This window comes from Myotis myotis, unplaced genomic scaffold (assembly GCF_014108235.1).
Source record: "Myotis myotis isolate mMyoMyo1 unplaced genomic scaffold, mMyoMyo1.p scaffold_m19_p_7, whole genome shotgun sequence".
NCBI lineage: Eukaryota > Metazoa > Chordata > Mammalia > Chiroptera > Vespertilionidae > Myotis > Myotis myotis.
In genome coordinates this window covers 92,292,176-92,308,359 of record NW_023416379.1, presented here as the reverse complement: position 1 = coordinate 92,308,359, position 16,184 = coordinate 92,292,176, and the positions used below count along the sequence as shown (strand labels likewise).

Here is a 16,184-nt window from a genome sequence, read left to right as displayed (position 1 = left end):
ATTTCCTTGCTGGTTTTCTGACTAGTTATTTTATCAATTATTGAGAGAGGAGTGTTGAAGTCTCCAACTGTAATAGTGTATTTGTCTATTTCTCCTTTCACTTTTATTAGTTTTGCTTCATATATTTTATAGCTCTGTTGTTTGGTGTACACATACTTATAATTGCTATGTCTTCTTGGTAGAGTGATTCTTTTATCATTATATAATGTCCCTCCCTACCTCTGGTAATTTTATTAACTCTGAAGTCTACTTTATCTGGTATTAATATAGTCAATTCTACTTTCCTTTATTCATATTTGCATGCTATATTTCTTCATTCTTTTATTTGCAACCTGTTTATATCATCATATTTGATATTTCTTGTAGACAGCATATTTTAAAATATATCAATCTCTATCTTTAGTGTAAATGTTGCACTGTTTGTTCTGACTGTTTTCATTTGTCTTTTTCCTTTTCCTGACTTCTGTGGGTTATGTGAACATTTCTAAAATTCCATTTTTATTTAGCTACTAGAGGCCCAGTGCACAACATTTGTGCACTGGTGGGTGGGGGTGGGGGTGGGTGGTGTCCCCAGCCTGGCCTGAGCCCTCTCACAGTCCAGGACCCCTAAACTGGCAGTCAGTCATCCCTCTCACAATCCAGGACTGCTGGCTCCTAATCGCTCACCTGCCTGCCTGCCTCATCACCTCTAACCCCTCTGCCTGCCTGCCTGATCACCTCTAACCACTCTGCCTGCCTGATCACCCCTAACCACTCTGCCTGTCTGATCACCCCTAACCACTCTGCCTACCTACCTGATCACCCCTAATCACTCACCTGCCTGCCTGCCTGATTGCCCCTAACCACTCTGCATGCCTGCCTGATCACCCCTAACAGTTCACCTGCCTCCTGATTGCCCCTAACTGCCTCTGCCTTGACCTGCCACCACAGCTTCATCCAGAAGGATGTCCAGAATGACGTCGGAAGGTCGTTTGGCTGTCTGGTGTAATTAGCATATTACACTCTTATTATTATAGAGGATATTGCTTTTTGAGTGTATCTCTTTGTATAGCTTATTTAGTGCTTGCCTTAGGACCTAGGTACTACATTATATATACATAACTTATTACAGTCTACTGATGTCAACACTTTACCAGTTCAAGCAAAGTATAGAAACCTTACTTGTTTATAAGACAATTGCTGTAAATATTTCTATATACATAATTTTTTTCTACATACATTTTTAACTACATCAGATAGTGTTATAATTTTGCTTCAACCATCAAACATAATTTAGAAATCCCAAGAGAACAAGAAAAATCTGTCATATTTATCCATATTTTTACTCTTTCCATTGTTCTTTTTTCTTGATGTTTCAAGACTCCTTATTTTACCATTTTCTTTCTTTTTATGAAATTTCCTTTAGTTATTTTTTTAGGGTATGCTTGTGACAAATTCTCTTATTTTTCCTTCATCTGAAAATGTCTTGGCTTCTCCTTCTTTCTTCTTTCTTTTCTTATATTTTCTTTTTCTCTCTTGCTCTGAATTCCAGAGAATAAGATGAATTCAGAGAACATTGTGTGTTATTTTTTAAAATATATTTTTATTGATTTCAGAGAGGAAGGGAGAGGGAGAGAGAGATAGAAACATGGAAGATGAAAAAGAATCATTGATCAGCTACCTCCTACATGCCCCTCAATAGGAATTGAACCTGCAACCCGGGCATGTGCCCTGACTCAGAATTGAACCACAACCTCCTGATTCATAGGTTGACACTCAACCACTGAGCCATGCTGGCTGTGTGTCCCTTCATTCCTGAATGGTATTGTCATTGAGTATATGATTTTGTATTGACAGTTCTTTTCTTTCGGTGAACAAGAAATATTGTGCCACTTCCTTCTGGTTTTGATAAGAAATCTGCTGTCATTTGAGTTGTTTACCCCTGTAGGTTAAGGGTTTCACTGCTTTCAAGATTTTTTTCACTGTTTTTTAGTTTTCAGAAGTTTGACTATGATTTGTGTTGGTGTGGATTTCTATGGATTTATTTTCTTGGGGATTTTCTCAGCTTCTTCAACCTATAGGATTACATATTTTGCCAAATTTGGGAAGTTTTAGGATGACTGCTTTGAAATCTTTCCAGTTCTAGAATCTCTGTCAACTCAGTGTTGGAATCTTTTTTTGTTTTTATTGTTTTTGTTAATCTTCACCTGAGGATATTGTTCACATTGATTTTTTAGAGAGAATGGGAGGGAGAGAGATGGGGAGAGAGAGAAAGAGAAACATCAATTGGTTGCCTTCCCACACGCCCCAGCCAGGCCAGGGATCAAGCCTGCAACTGAGGTACATGCCCTTGACCAGAATTGAACCTGGGACCATTCAGTCCCCAGGCTGATGCTCTTTTCACTGAGCCAAACCCGCTAGAGCTTTTTATTGTCTTTTAAAATTCAAGTTGAGACTTTCCTTGTTTTTGGTATGACAAGTGATTTTCAATTCAATCACACATTTGGGGTACTATGTTATAAGACTCTGGATCTTATTTAAACCTTCTGTTTTAGTTAGCTTATTTTGACCAAGTGCTGGCAGGGGAAGGAGAGGTGCCACCTTGTTATTGCCCGGTAGAGGTAGAAGTCCAGGTTCTCCTCCCAACCTCCACTAACACCTGTGGCACTAGGGACTCTCCAATTTTGCTGGGCAGGAGTGGGTGTTCTGGCTCCCCACTAGGCCTCCACTGATACTCTCCTGCTTGGGATAGACAGGGATGCCTTTCCTTCTCCCCACGTGGACATCACAGCAGAAGGGGTTCTCCTCATGGTGAAAGACCTGACTCTTCACTAGGCCTTCTCCGGCGTCTCCCCAGCATGGCGTGGGAAGGTTGTCTCATTACTTCCCAGTGGCTATGAAAGTTCTGACTCTCTATTTGGCCTTCTCTGACAACACCCCAGTTGGGACTGAGTGGGCACCTCGTTACAGCTAAGTGAGGGTGGAAATCTAGGCTCCCCGCTTTGCCTTTGCTGATATGAATGGTGGTGATATCATAATTCTGTTTGTTCTTGGTGTTTGTCTGGAGTAGATCAGTTATTGTATAAACGTTTTCAGTCTTTTTTTTTTTTTTTTTTTTTTTGTCCGCACCTGTTGGTACTGTGGGTTTTGGCCTCTTCGGCACCAAGATTAAAATACATGAGCTGGAAAGAAAACCCAGGGAACACACTTCTGTGTGGGTCCTATGTCCTGAGGTTCTGGGCCTGTTCGCCTTCTCTCTACCTTCCAGAGTCTTCTTACATTTGTTTTATATGTAATGTTCCAAGATATTCTGTTGTACTTAGCTGGGGGAATAGGGAAAAGTACATCTATTCCATCCTCCTGAAAATGAAATGTCTCCTCCTTTATTAAATGAAAAAAACTAAAGCTTTAAGGAGGGGACAGAACATGCCCAAGGCCACTTAGATAATTAACACGTTACTGACTTATTGCCTGTTATTTTGCCTTCTCCTACAACATTAATTTTGTTTTTTTTTACTACAGGAATTATATCTTCTTTTAAAGTTTTGGTTTCTGTTCAAGTACCAAATTTACTTCTTTGTATCCAGTAATTATAATTTAGTGATACTAAGTGACAGGCTCTGGGCTGAGTATTTTAACATGCATTTTCTCACTTAATCTTCATAAGAACTCCACAAAACAAATGTTATTATTCCCATTATATGCATGAGAAAACTAAGGCCCACAAAGGTAAGATAATGTATGTTCAGACAGCTGGCAAATATCAAGGCCTGGGTCAACCCACCGTAATAACTTGCTTTTGCAGGCTCCCAATATATCCTTACCTAATGAAAGATGGTTCCAGGGTAGATGAGTGAAAATTAGCTAGAGAGTGAGTAGTTGAGAAGAAAGAGAAATAAATCTGGACTATGTGATTTTAATTAGGTGGATTTAGCTTTAGATAGTAGACTCTCTGAGGGAAATGAAAGACATTGCCAAAAATAAATTCTGATATTTTAATGTCATTGATATTATTGTGCTTTAGCTGTGGTCCTGTCATTGCAGAAAAAGGATTTCAGGTTTGACTCTAATGCTTACTAACCCAAGATATAGCATTTGAGCCTATCAGGGCTATTCTTAAGAAATTTTTTAAAAATATGTTTTTATTGATTTCAGAGAGGAAGGGAGAGGGAGAGAGTGATAGAAACATCAGTGACCTGCTGCCTCCCGAAACCTAGCATATACCCTGACTGGGAATCAAACTGTGACCTCCTGGTCCATAGGTCAGCGCTCAGCCCCTGAGCCACGCCAGCTGGGCTAAGGGAATTTTTAAAACAGGAAATAATGACTAGAACTCTAGCCCATAGTTCCTAGGACCCCCCTTTTTTTATCATTTTGATTTCTTAGAGTTTTATTTTTTATTTTACTTTTTAATTGTTTTATTGCTTAAAGTATTACAAAGAGTATTACATATGTCTCTTCCCCCCCCCCGCCCTTGACAATCCCCTGGCCTCCCCTACCCCCCAGTGTCTTATGTCCATTGGTTATGCTTATATGCATGCATACAAGTCCTTCGGTTGATCTCTTACCCCCCCCCCCACTCCGGCCCCCCCACCCTCCCCGGCCATCCCTAGGACCCTTTTGTCTCAGAGAAGGGACTGGTGAGAATGTTTAGTGTCTCATCCAAAATCAGTGGTGGATGGCTTTTTCCTCTTCCGGGGACGGTGACTTCAGGCGCTCAGGATGTCCAGCATTTGTCATATCAGTGGAGGCTGTCCTACCATACAGCCTCTAACAAAACCAGGCTGTCCCAGGCCCCTGGTAATAGAACTGTTTCCCTTTACACCAAGAAGGTTGGAGAGGCGCCAAAATCTGCATGTGGCACGTGCCTAGGCCGACTTCGAACAGTTTGTGCTGTGAGACCTAAAGTTCTAGTGAGGTTATCTAAAATGAAAAAACATGTCAGCAGGGCCTGGCATGAATCCATGTGTGCTAAACGTGTGGCCATCGAGAGTGACAGTATCAGGAAAATTGTTGTGAAAGTATTGAAGGTACAAGCACAGAGTCAGAAAGCTAAATAAAAAAATAAAGCCGTTTTGCTGGCCGGAGTGCCTCAATGGTTGAGCAGTGACCTATGAACCAGGAGGTAACCAGTTGATTCCCAGTCAGGGCATGTATCCTCCAGGTTGCAGGCTCGATCCTCAGTGTGGGGTGTGCAGGAGGCAGCCGATCAATGATTCTCTCTCATCATTGATGTTTCTAGCTCTCTCTCCCTCTCCCTTTCTCTCTGAAATCAATAAAAATATATTTAAAAAATAAAGCTGTTTTGAATAATAAAAACAAAAGAAAAACCCCCCAAATCAATGGTTGATGATTTCTGATAAGGGAGTTTTGTCACAGTCTATCCACAGATCCCACAAGTTTTCCAGAAAGAAATCACTGGGGTATCTTAATGGATAGCGGGAGCAATGAAAGGAAGGGGTCTATTTGTGGCCCCTTTATTTAGTTCTTCTTCAGAGGTTTGGAGACTCGTATCCTACCTGAATAATCCCAGTCAAGAATGTTGTGGATGCCACCACACTCAGGGACTGGTTGTAGGCCGTGAAGAAGAGGGGGTTAGAGAAGTCCTCTTTGAGGAAAGTTCCCAGGATCAGGTGGCCATTGTTGAATGGGTACAGCGTCAGGACATTGATCGTCAGAGCGCTCACAAGAAAGAAGGCACCTATGAAGAAGATGTTTAGGCAGAAGGTGAGCGTTTAAGTCCAGGTAAACTGAAGCTATTGACAAAGTCAAGGCATGAGCTTATGTTGTGTTTGTCCTTTTCTTATTTGAAAGTGGCCATCGAGAGTAAGAAAGAGCAGGGAAGGAACTCTGGCCTCACAAACTGTGACCCAGTACAGAATTTAGATCTTGGTGGCCCAGGTATAAACCTCTATCATTATGGGCACACAGTGTGGGTCGCAGAGAGAAATTGACTGGAAATGTGTATCAGGTTCAGCTGCCGTGCCTGCTCTTAGAGTGATGAAAAGTGAGGTGGTGGTGAATATATCAGAAAACAAAGCTAACAGTAATAATAATAAGAAAAATAATACCTAACACTTAGGAAGGATTTATTTACTAGGTGCAAAATGACACTGAGCTAAACCTGTTTCAAACATAACTTCATTTAGTGTTCACATCAACCTACAACGGGAGCAAAGGCAAACCTTACTTTTAAATTACCTGATAGCCCTGGATGGTGTGCTCAATAGTTAGAGCGTTGGCCTGCACACTGAAGGGTTGTGGGTTTGATTCCCTGTCAAGGGCACATACCTAGGTTGCGGGTTCACTCCCTGCCTCTGGTAGGGTGCATGTGGGAGGCAATGAGTTGATGTGTCTCTCTCACATCAATATTTCTCTCTCTCTCTCTCTCTCTCTCTCTCTCTCTCTCTCTCCCTGTCCCCCCGCCCCCTTCCTTCTACTTTCTCTGAAAATGGAAAAAATATCCTCAGGTGAGGATTTTAAAAAAAAGAAAAAGAAAACAACACATTACCCGATAGACACAAAACCCTAATAGCTCTTATTACCAGTCTTTGGAAGTCATTGTAATGTGCCTTGGGGATGTGGGAATGAAATTGCTCTCTAATGTTTAAAAGTAAAATCGACACAATGAATTTTAGAAAAATATGTGCTATTGTCCTTTGAAAAGGCAGAGTAGCACTCCACAGCTAGAAGAATGGGATGGTCCCAGATTGAACAAACATCTGGAGAAAGTATGTCAGTCAGAATTATCAGCCTTGGTTGATAATTCGTGGGGAAGGCCAGGAAAAGGCGCTTCACTGGGTGAAGATTGACAATGCCCTTCCTAGACTGGTGGGGCATTTCGTAGTTTGATTTCTATGCAGGTTCACCTAGTAAATTTGCTGATTATCTGACCTTTAACTAGCTTGGTTCCTGTAACAGGTATTTCTGACTATAAAAGGGTAGATGGGTTTGACTCTGAGAAAGAAAGTGCTCCTCCTATGGATTTAAGTACTTTGATTACCATGGTGGCATTTTCTCATTGTAAATCAATACAGTGAGAAAATGATCATTATGAATTGGGCCCATGGCGTTTGGTTATCCTGGGCCCAATAGAAAGATGGATCCACACAAAGTATTGGCGGAATCGTTCCTGGACCTTTCTGGTGGAGGCATTCAGATCCCAGTGCCAGGTAATTTCACCAAGGAAAGTGCTTCTGTCCTTTAATTCCTTTGGGAAATAGCTTTCTGGCCTTTTTGCCTGGTGGCGACATTGATAATGACATACTAGAAGTGTTCCATTTCTAAAATCTAAACACTAATCCTGTGGCTAGAATGCCCATCCTCTGTCCCCTTTCTTCCTACCTTGCACATAGCTTTTACTTGGGTTCCTTAGCAATAGGTAAATAATTGAGGTGGGGACTTCACCACCTCCTGCGGTTCCAGAACTGAACTCACCAATAGACATTTGATGACATGATCCAAAAATTACATAAATTACTGAAGAAGTGAAAGCTGCATATGAGATATTGAGAGGAGGGATCAGTTGCCTTGACAGCAAACTAAACGTCAGGACTGAAAAGCAAGATAATTTAGGTAAGAAAAGGTAGCCTGGCTTTTAAAAGTCACGTTAAATAAAAACTGTAAAGAATGTTTAAAATGAAAATGATCTATGTATATGGCTGGCTGAGCATGGGGTTAGTATCCCTTGACATACAGCCTTTAATTAGTATCTTTCATTGTCTCCTTTGATTCCTAGCTTCTCTTCCTGTTGTACCACATGGTTTTATACCTCAATTCTAAATCATAGGCTTAAACACCTTTCCCTGTGAGGTCTTCATGCTAATCATGGAAAGCAAACATCACAGCAACTAGACCTCAACCTCCAACAGCTCAGAAGCAGCCCCCTGGCACCCCAGCCTCGTCCAGAGGCCCTGGTAATTCTCCAGGACGGAAGGCACAGCTGGAGAGCAAGGCAAGAATCCCACTGAACTGACTTGACTCCAAGTTGGTATGTGTTGTCTCTCTTCCATATGCTCATTACTCTCATCTCTTCTTTTAGCTCCTTCCTCAATACTTTCTTTTCTAAAAAGCACCATGAAAATCAGGAAATTTGAATCTGAGGCACTCAACTTAGATCATTCCAGTGAGCCCACTGAGCTGATTTATTGTCTTGGACAAGCAAGGCTCTTTTTTTTTTAATGGAAAAGTTAAAACATATACAAAAATAGAGTATAATGAAAACCATGTATCCACCAAACCTTCAACAATGGTCAATTCTTGGCCAATCTTGTTTTACCCATGCACCAACTCCCCTCCCACTCTATGTTATTTTGAAGCAAATCCAAAGACATGATCATTTCATCAGTAGATATTTCAGAATGTATCTTTAAAAGAAGACCCTATTTTAATGTAACTACAATATCATCATCATGCGTAAGAAATAATGGTTCTTTAACAGTATCAAATATCCAGCCAGTATTCACGTTTCCCTGCTTATCTCATGAACGGTTGTTGTGGTGGAGGGCCTCTCAGATGATCTGCAATGGCTAATTGGTTTTCATGCCCTTGTGTGATCCCCACCCCTTAAGTGTGGGATGGATCTTATAAGTTGCTTCTGATAAGTAGAATACAACAAAAAATGATAGGATATCACTTTTGATTTAGGTTGCAAGAAGACTGTGGCTTCTGTCTTGGTCTCTCTCTCTCTCTCTCTCTGTCTCTGTCTCTGTCTCTCTCATTCAGGTCACCAGCGATCAGAGTTGACTTCAAGGGTGTGACTGATGCAATCATATAGAGCCCTGGGCTTAGAAGCTTCCACACTTGGCTTCATGCCTTACTCTGACCATCTTGAAATTCTGAGTAATTTTTGAATGAGGGGCTCTGCATTTCATTTCACATTGGGTCCCATACAAGTAGTTGGTCCTGCCAGCTGTCATCTTGTGAGGACACTCAAGCAGCCACATGGCAAGAAAACCAGGCCTGTCAGCAAACACGTTGGTGGAAACTGACCCTCCAGCCTCAGTAGAGCCTTGAGGTGACTGACACCTTGACTGGAACCTCATGAGAGACCTTGAGCCAGAAGTACACTGGGTTTGGGGTTTGGGGGTGATCTTAAAGAAATCATTTGCTATTATATGTTGTGCTTTCTTTTACAATCTTTGTGTTTACATTGGGGCTCAAATACGAACTTCACATTGATTGATATATTTCTGAAGTCTCCTGTAATTTATAGGTTGCCCTTCCACATTTTTTTCTAAGCAAGGCTCTATTGATTGCAGAAACAGTAAACCTGCTCAGGTTAGCTTAAGCAAAACAGAAAATTTATTAAAAGAGTACAAAGGCAGCTGAGCCACATGAGAGACTGGAACCAGAACTAAAAAGCCACCAGGACTCAAGGAAGCTACTTTCCCCTTCTCCTTGTCTCCAGGTTTGCCTGGTCTCCTGCCTTGGTTTCCAGTTTGGGGCTATAGTGGACTATACTGCTATGAATATTTTTATACACAGGTCTCCTGGTACATAGATGTATAAGTTCCTTGAGAGAATATATCCTGCAGCATAACTGCAGGGGCATTTACCAGAAAATGCCAAACTGTTTTCTAAATGGTTGCACATTGCACTCCCACCAGCATTGAATGACAGTTCCCATTGTCTGCCTCTGTATTAGCACATGATACTGTCAGATTTTTAATTTTTAATGTGTATGAGCTAGTGTGTAATTTATTTTAATTTCAATGTTCACTTCATTGACTGCCAATAATGTTGATTAATTTCATTGTTCCTTACAGATTTGTAGGAGTATATATGTTACAGATTGTCATTTGTTGGGTATATTGTTACAAATCTCTCTCCCATTCTGTGGTTTGCTTTTCAATCTTCATGGTGTCTTGGAATGAACAGTTCTTAACTTTTACTTAATTCAACCTTTTATTTAACTCAGTTTGTCTTTTCCTTTTAGGCTAGTGAAAATTTGTTGTTGTGTTTACAAGACTGCTTTTATTCTTTTTTTTAATCCTCACCCAAGGATATTTTTCCATTGATTTTTAAGGAGAGTGTGAGATAGAGGGAAAGACAGAGAGAAACATCGATGTGAGAGAAACACATTGATTGGTTGCCTCCTGCATGAGCCCAGACCAGGGCCCATATCGGGGAGGAACCTGCAACCAAGGTATGTGCCCTTGACCAGAATAGAACCCGGGACACTTTGGCCAACACTCTATCCACTGAGCCAAACTGGCAGGGGCCAAAAAATGTTTATTGCTTTACCTTTAACAGTTAGACCTTTAATCTTCCAGGTATAGATTTTTGTGTATGGTGGAGGATAGAATTCTGTCTTTTCACACAAGAGTCCAATTGTTTCACACAATTTATGAAAAAGTCTGTTTCTATTGTGACACATATGATATAAACCATGCAACTTATATATGTGTAACTCTTTTCTGTTCCATTGGCCTAATTGTCTATCTCTGCAAAACCACACTGTCTTAATTACTTTTTTAGTAATTAATTTAGTAATAGTTTTGATAATTTAGTAATCCCCATTTTTATTGTCAAATATAATATACACATAGAAAGTGCATTAAAATAGGTGTTGAGCTTAATAAATATTTATAAAACAAACACCCATGTTACCACCATCCAGGTCTTTGATCACAACTCCATTTCTTCCCACACAGGTATTTGTTATTTTGCCTTTTGTGATAATAGTCTCTTAGCTTTCTTTATGGTTTTAGCACCAGTGTACATATTTCTTAACAATGTAGTTTAGTAAAATAGTGAATGCTTTCCTCCTAAGGTCAGGAACAAGGCAAGAATTCCTAGTCTCACCACTCCTATTCAACATAGTACTGGAAGTTTTAACCAGCACCATAAACAAGTAAAAAACAACAACACCCATTTGGAATAGAAAGAGAGAAACACAACTGTTCATATTCACAGACAACATGATTGTCAATGTAGTCAATTCTAGGAAATCTACAAAAGATTCTTAGAACTGTCCAGCTGGCGTGGCTCAGTTGTTGAGCATCAACATATGAACCAGGAGGTCACAGTTCGATTCTCTGTCAGGGCACATGCCTGATGTTATAGGCTCGATCCCCGGTGTGGGGTGTGCAGGAGGCAGCCAATCGATGATTCTCTCTCATCATTAATGTTTCTCTCTTTCCTTCTCCCTACCTCTCTGAAATCAATAAAAAGATATTTAAAAAAAGAGATTCTTAGAACTACTAAGTGAATTGCAGGATACAAGGTGAACACATAAATACCAACTACATTTCTATATACAAACAATGAACAATTGGAAACCAAAATTGTTTTTAATTATCATATACAATATTTCCTCAAAAATGAAATAGGTATAAATCTAACAAAATATGTATAAGATCTGTATGCTGAAAACTATAAATGCTAATGAAAGAAGTCAAAGAAGACCTAAATAAATGAAGAGACATACTGTGGTCATGGATTGGAAACTCACATAATTATCTGCAAAGTGATCTATGAATTTAATGCAACAGCTATCAAAATCTCTCAGTAGAATTTTTTGTGTGGATATAGACAAAATGTTTATATGGAAGAATAGCTAAAACAATTTTGAAAAAAGAACAAAGTTAGAGGAATCATTCTATCCAATTGTAAGACTAACTATAAAGACACAATAATTAAGATATGACATTGGCAAAGGATAGACACATAGATCAATAGAACAGAATAGAGAGTCCAGAAATATACCCACAAAAACATGGCTATTTGATCTTTGACAAAAGTGAAAAAACAATTCAATGGAGAATAGTCTTCTTTAAAAATAATGCTGAAAATGCAACAAAAAATAATCTTGACCTATGTTTCTCATGTTATACAAAGATCAACTAAAGATGGATCATAGATCTTAATGTAAAACATAAAACTATAAGACTTAGAAGAAAACATAGGAGAAACATTTTGTGACCTCGATTTAGGTGAACAGTTCCAATATATGATAGAAAAAGCACAATCTGTAAAAGAAAAAAATTGGACTTTATCAAAATTAAAACCTTTTGCTCTGTGAAATAAACTGTCAAGAATGAAAAGATAAGCTACAGACTGAAAGTATTTGCAAATCACATATCTAGAAAGAACTTGAATCCAGAATATATAAAGAATTCTCAAAAATTAACAATAAGAAAACCAAAATTCCAATTTTAAAAATGGGCAAAGGACTTGAACAGGTATTTCAACAAAGAGAATATGAGGGCAGCAAATAAGAACATAAAAAGATGTTTGACCTCATTAGCAATCAGGAAAATGCAAATTAAAACCACGATCATATACCACTACAAACCTCTTAGAATGGCTAAAATAAAAGACACTGAAAACTAGGATTCATCAAAATAAAAAATGTTTCTCTTTAAATATTTTGTTAAGACAGGCTACAGGTCTGACCAGGTGGCTCAGTCAGTCAGAGCTTCATCCCTACACCAAAGATTGTGGGTTTGATTCCCAGACAGGGCTCGATCCTGGGTCAGAGCATGCATGGAGGCAACTGATTGATGTTTCTCTCTTTCATTGAAGTTTCTCTCTCTCTTGCTCTCCCTTCCTCTCTCTCAAGTTAGTATAAACATATCCTCAGGTGAGAATTTAAACATACACTCACATACAAAAAAATGACAGGCTACAGGCTGGAAGAAAATATTTGCAAAACACATTGACAGAGAACTAGTATAAAAAAATCCTATCTAATAAAGAGGTAATATGCAAATTGACCATCACTCCAACACACAAGATGGCCACCCCCATGTGGACACAAGATGGCCAGCAGGGGAGGGCAGTTGGGGGAGATCAGGCCAGCAGAGGAGGGCAGTTGGGAGGGCCCAGGCCTGCAAAGGAGGGCAGTTGGGAAGGACCAGGCCTGCAGGGAGGGCAGTTCGGGGCAACCGGGCCAGCAGAGGAGGGCAGTTAGGGGAGACCAGGCTGGCAGGGGAGGGCAGTTAGGGGTGACCAGGTTGGCAGGGTAGGGCAGTTAGGCATCGATCAAGCTGGCAGGGGAGTGGTTAGGGCAGCGGTTCTCAACATGTGGGTTGCAACCCCTTTGGCGGTCAAACGACCCTTTCATAGGGGTCGCCTAAGACCATCCTGCATATCAGATATTTACATTACAATTCATAACAGTAGCAACATTACAGTTATGAAGTAGCAACGAAAATAATTTTATGGTTGGGTCACAACATGAGAACTGTATTTAAAGGGCCAGAAGGTTGAGAACCACTGGGTTAGGGGGTGTTCAGGCTGGCAGCCAGAAGCGGTTAGGGGCAATCAGGCAGGCAGGTAGGCAAGTGGTTGGGAGCCAGCAGTCCTGGATTGTGAGAGGGATTTCTGACTCCCAGTAGGATCTGTCTTAAACAAGCAGTCGGACATCCCTCGAGGGGTCCCAGATTGGAGAGGTTGTAGGATGGGTTGAGGGACACACAACCCCTGCACAAATTTCGTGCACCGGGCCTCTAGTATATAAATAATTCTCAAAAATCAATAGTGAAAATGCAAACAATCCCATTAGAACCTGAGCAAAATACAAGAAGAGCCATTTATTAAAATATATAGATGGAAAATTCCCATATGAAAAGTTGTTCAACATCCGTAGCCATTAGGGAAATGCAAACTGAAACCACAGTGAGATCTCACTACAAGCTATCAGAATGACTAAAGTAAAAAGCAGTGACAACACCAAATGCTGGTGAGGATGCAGAGCCACCAGATCCCTCACAGATTGCTGGCAGGAATATCAAATGACACAATCACTCTGGAGAACAGCTTGGCATGTCCTTAAAAAATTAAACATGCAACTACCCTACATTCCAATAATTACACTCCTGGATATTTATCCCAGAGAAATGAGGACTATGATCACTATCCTACACACAAACGTCCATAGCAGCTGTATTTGTAACGGCCAAGAGCTGCAAACAATTCCAATGTCCTACGAGGGTGAATGTTTAAAACAACTGTGGTACATCCATACCATGGAATACTACTTGGCAAGAAACAAAACAAAACGGGAATAAACTATGGATACACACAACTGCCTAGATCAGCGGTTCTCAACCTGTAGGTCGCAACCCCTTTGGAGGTCGAACGACCTTTTCACAGGGGTCGCCTAAGACCATCGGAAAACACATATATAATTACATATTGTTTTTGTGATTAATCACTATGCTTTAATTATGTTCAATTTGTAACAATGAAATTGGGGGTCACCACAACATGAGGAACTGTATTAAAAGGTCGTGGCATTAGGAAGGTTGAGAACCACTGGCCTAGATGAATCTCCAGAGACGAAAGATGTTGAAAAAGCTAATCCCAAAGGTTTGCATATGTATGACTAGTGTTTGCTAGAAGCTGAGGAGGGAATGGGGACAGGAGGCAATTCAGGGTGATCATTGAAGGGCAACAAGAGGGGTCCCTGTGGAGGTGGAAATGTTCTGTATTTTTATTGTATCAACACCAATAACCTGGTTGTAAGATTGAACTATAGTTTTGCAAGTTGTTACCATTGGGGAAAGCGGGTGAAGGATACAGGGATTGCTCTGTAATTTCTTACAAGTGCATTTAAATCTATAATTATCTCAAGTAGACAGTTTAATGAAGAAATACTAACAATATCAAGTGCTGACAAGAATGTGGAGGAACTAGAATTCTCATACATTGCTGGTGGAGATGTAAAATGGTAGGTACAGCCACTCTGGAAAAAACAGTATGGCAGTTTCCTATAATGTTAAATATACACTTTACCAGCCCTAGCCAGTTTGGCTCAGTGGATAGAGTGTCGGCCTGCAGACTGAAGAGTCCCAGGTTCAATTCTGGTCAAGGGCACATGCTCGGGTTGTGGGCTGAATCCCCTAGGGGGTGTGCAGGAGGCAGCCAACCAATGATTCTCTCTCATCATTGATGTTTCTCTCTCTCTCTCATACACACACACACACACACACACACATACACTTTACCATATGACCAACAATACCACTCCTGGGTATTTAATACCTGAGAGAAATGAAAACATGTTCACACAAAAATCTGTACATGACTGTTCATAGCAACTTTATGTGTGACGGCCAAAAACTGGAAACAAATTGTCCATCAACAAGTGAATGGATAAACCAACTGTGGTACAGCCATACAGTGAAATATTTCTCAGCAATGACAAGGGACAAAGTATTGATGCACATAACCATTTGCAATAATTTCAAAAACCTAATGCCGAACTAAAGAAGCCAGCCTTCAAAAGTGACATACTAGATGAGTCCATTTATATGATAGTCTCAAAAAGACAGGACCTGGTGACTGAGAACATGTCAGTGACTGCAGGGGTTGGAGGTAAGGGGAGGGTGTGACTGAAAAGGGGTGGCACAGCAGAGATTTGGGGCTGATGGGACTGTTATGCATCTTGATTGTGGTGGGGGTTACATACATCTACATATGTGTTTAAATTCACAGAACTTACACCAAAAGGAAAAAGCCAATGTTACTGTATGATGATTTTTTTTTAAAGGATCCCTTTCCTCAACTAACAGCTCTGTGTCAGAAAGCTACCCCTTGGCCCTTTGTTGGTCTCTTCTGTGCTAGGCACAGCCCGTACAGTTAGTCACAAGCGTCAATCCTGCCTGGTTGAAGAACAGAGAAACAGAGGTGTTTAAAGTCTGTGTAGGGATCTGTGAACCACCGTGAGTAAAAGATTAACAAAATCCTTTCCCTTTCTCTGTAGATAAATTTGATCTTGGGTTAACTTTCCATGTGTTGTTTTTTTTTTAAAACCTGATAACAGCGGAATGTCAGCTGTGTTACCAGCCAACATTGGTTATATAGTAAAAATGAACCTGATTCACCCTGGCCGGTGTTGCATAATGGTTAGAGTGTTGGCCTGGTCAAGGGCACATACCTGGGTTGCAGGTTTGATCCCTGGCCCAGGTTGGATGCATGTGGGAGGCAACCAATTGATGTGTCTCTCTCACATTGATCTGTGTGCGTCTCTCTCTCTCTCTCTCTCTCTCTCCCTCTCTCCCCCACCTCCTTACCCTCCCTTCCACTCTCTAAGAATCAGGGAGAAAAAAATATCCTCCAGTGAGGATTAACAACAACAACAAAAATAAAAATGTAAAATGAGGCTGATTAGTATACTCCGTCTGGACCAAGAGGACTGAACGAAAGAGAATAGCCAGTGGGGAGCCCTAGCTTCGGCTTCTCTGAGCACGGTGATC

At 40.6% G+C, this 16,184-nt stretch overlaps 2 protein-coding genes across 2 annotated transcripts in view; one reads left to right on the top strand and one right to left on the bottom strand.

Moving 5' to 3' along the window:
• SLC26A8 (solute carrier family 26 member 8) overlaps positions 1 to 16,184 on the bottom strand; it is an 81,874-nt gene that overhangs the window by 51,396 nt on the left and 14,294 nt on the right. Inside the window, exons 4-5 of the mRNA XM_036318436.1 lie at positions 7,417 to 7,533; positions 5,499 to 5,680 (exon numbers count right to left, since the gene is read on the bottom strand). Coding sequence (XP_036174329.1) covers positions 5,499 to 5,680; positions 7,417 to 7,533 — 299 coding nt within the window. The remainder of the gene's footprint in view (positions 1 to 5,498; positions 5,681 to 7,416; positions 7,534 to 16,184) is intronic.
• On the top strand, positions 4,626 to 5,071 carry LOC118660124 (60S ribosomal protein L34-like). Its single transcript, XM_036317224.1, has one exon. It carries the CDS (start codon positions 4,626 to 4,628, stop codon positions 5,037 to 5,039), a length of 414 nt encoding a protein of 137 aa, XP_036173117.1. The 3' UTR covers positions 5,040 to 5,071.

Excerpts from the sequence above, each read along its gene's own strand:
- LOC118660124 (XM_036317224.1), top strand. The coding sequence starts at position 4,626 with ATGTTTAGTGTCTCATCCAAAATCAGTGGTGGATGGCTTTTTCCTCTT.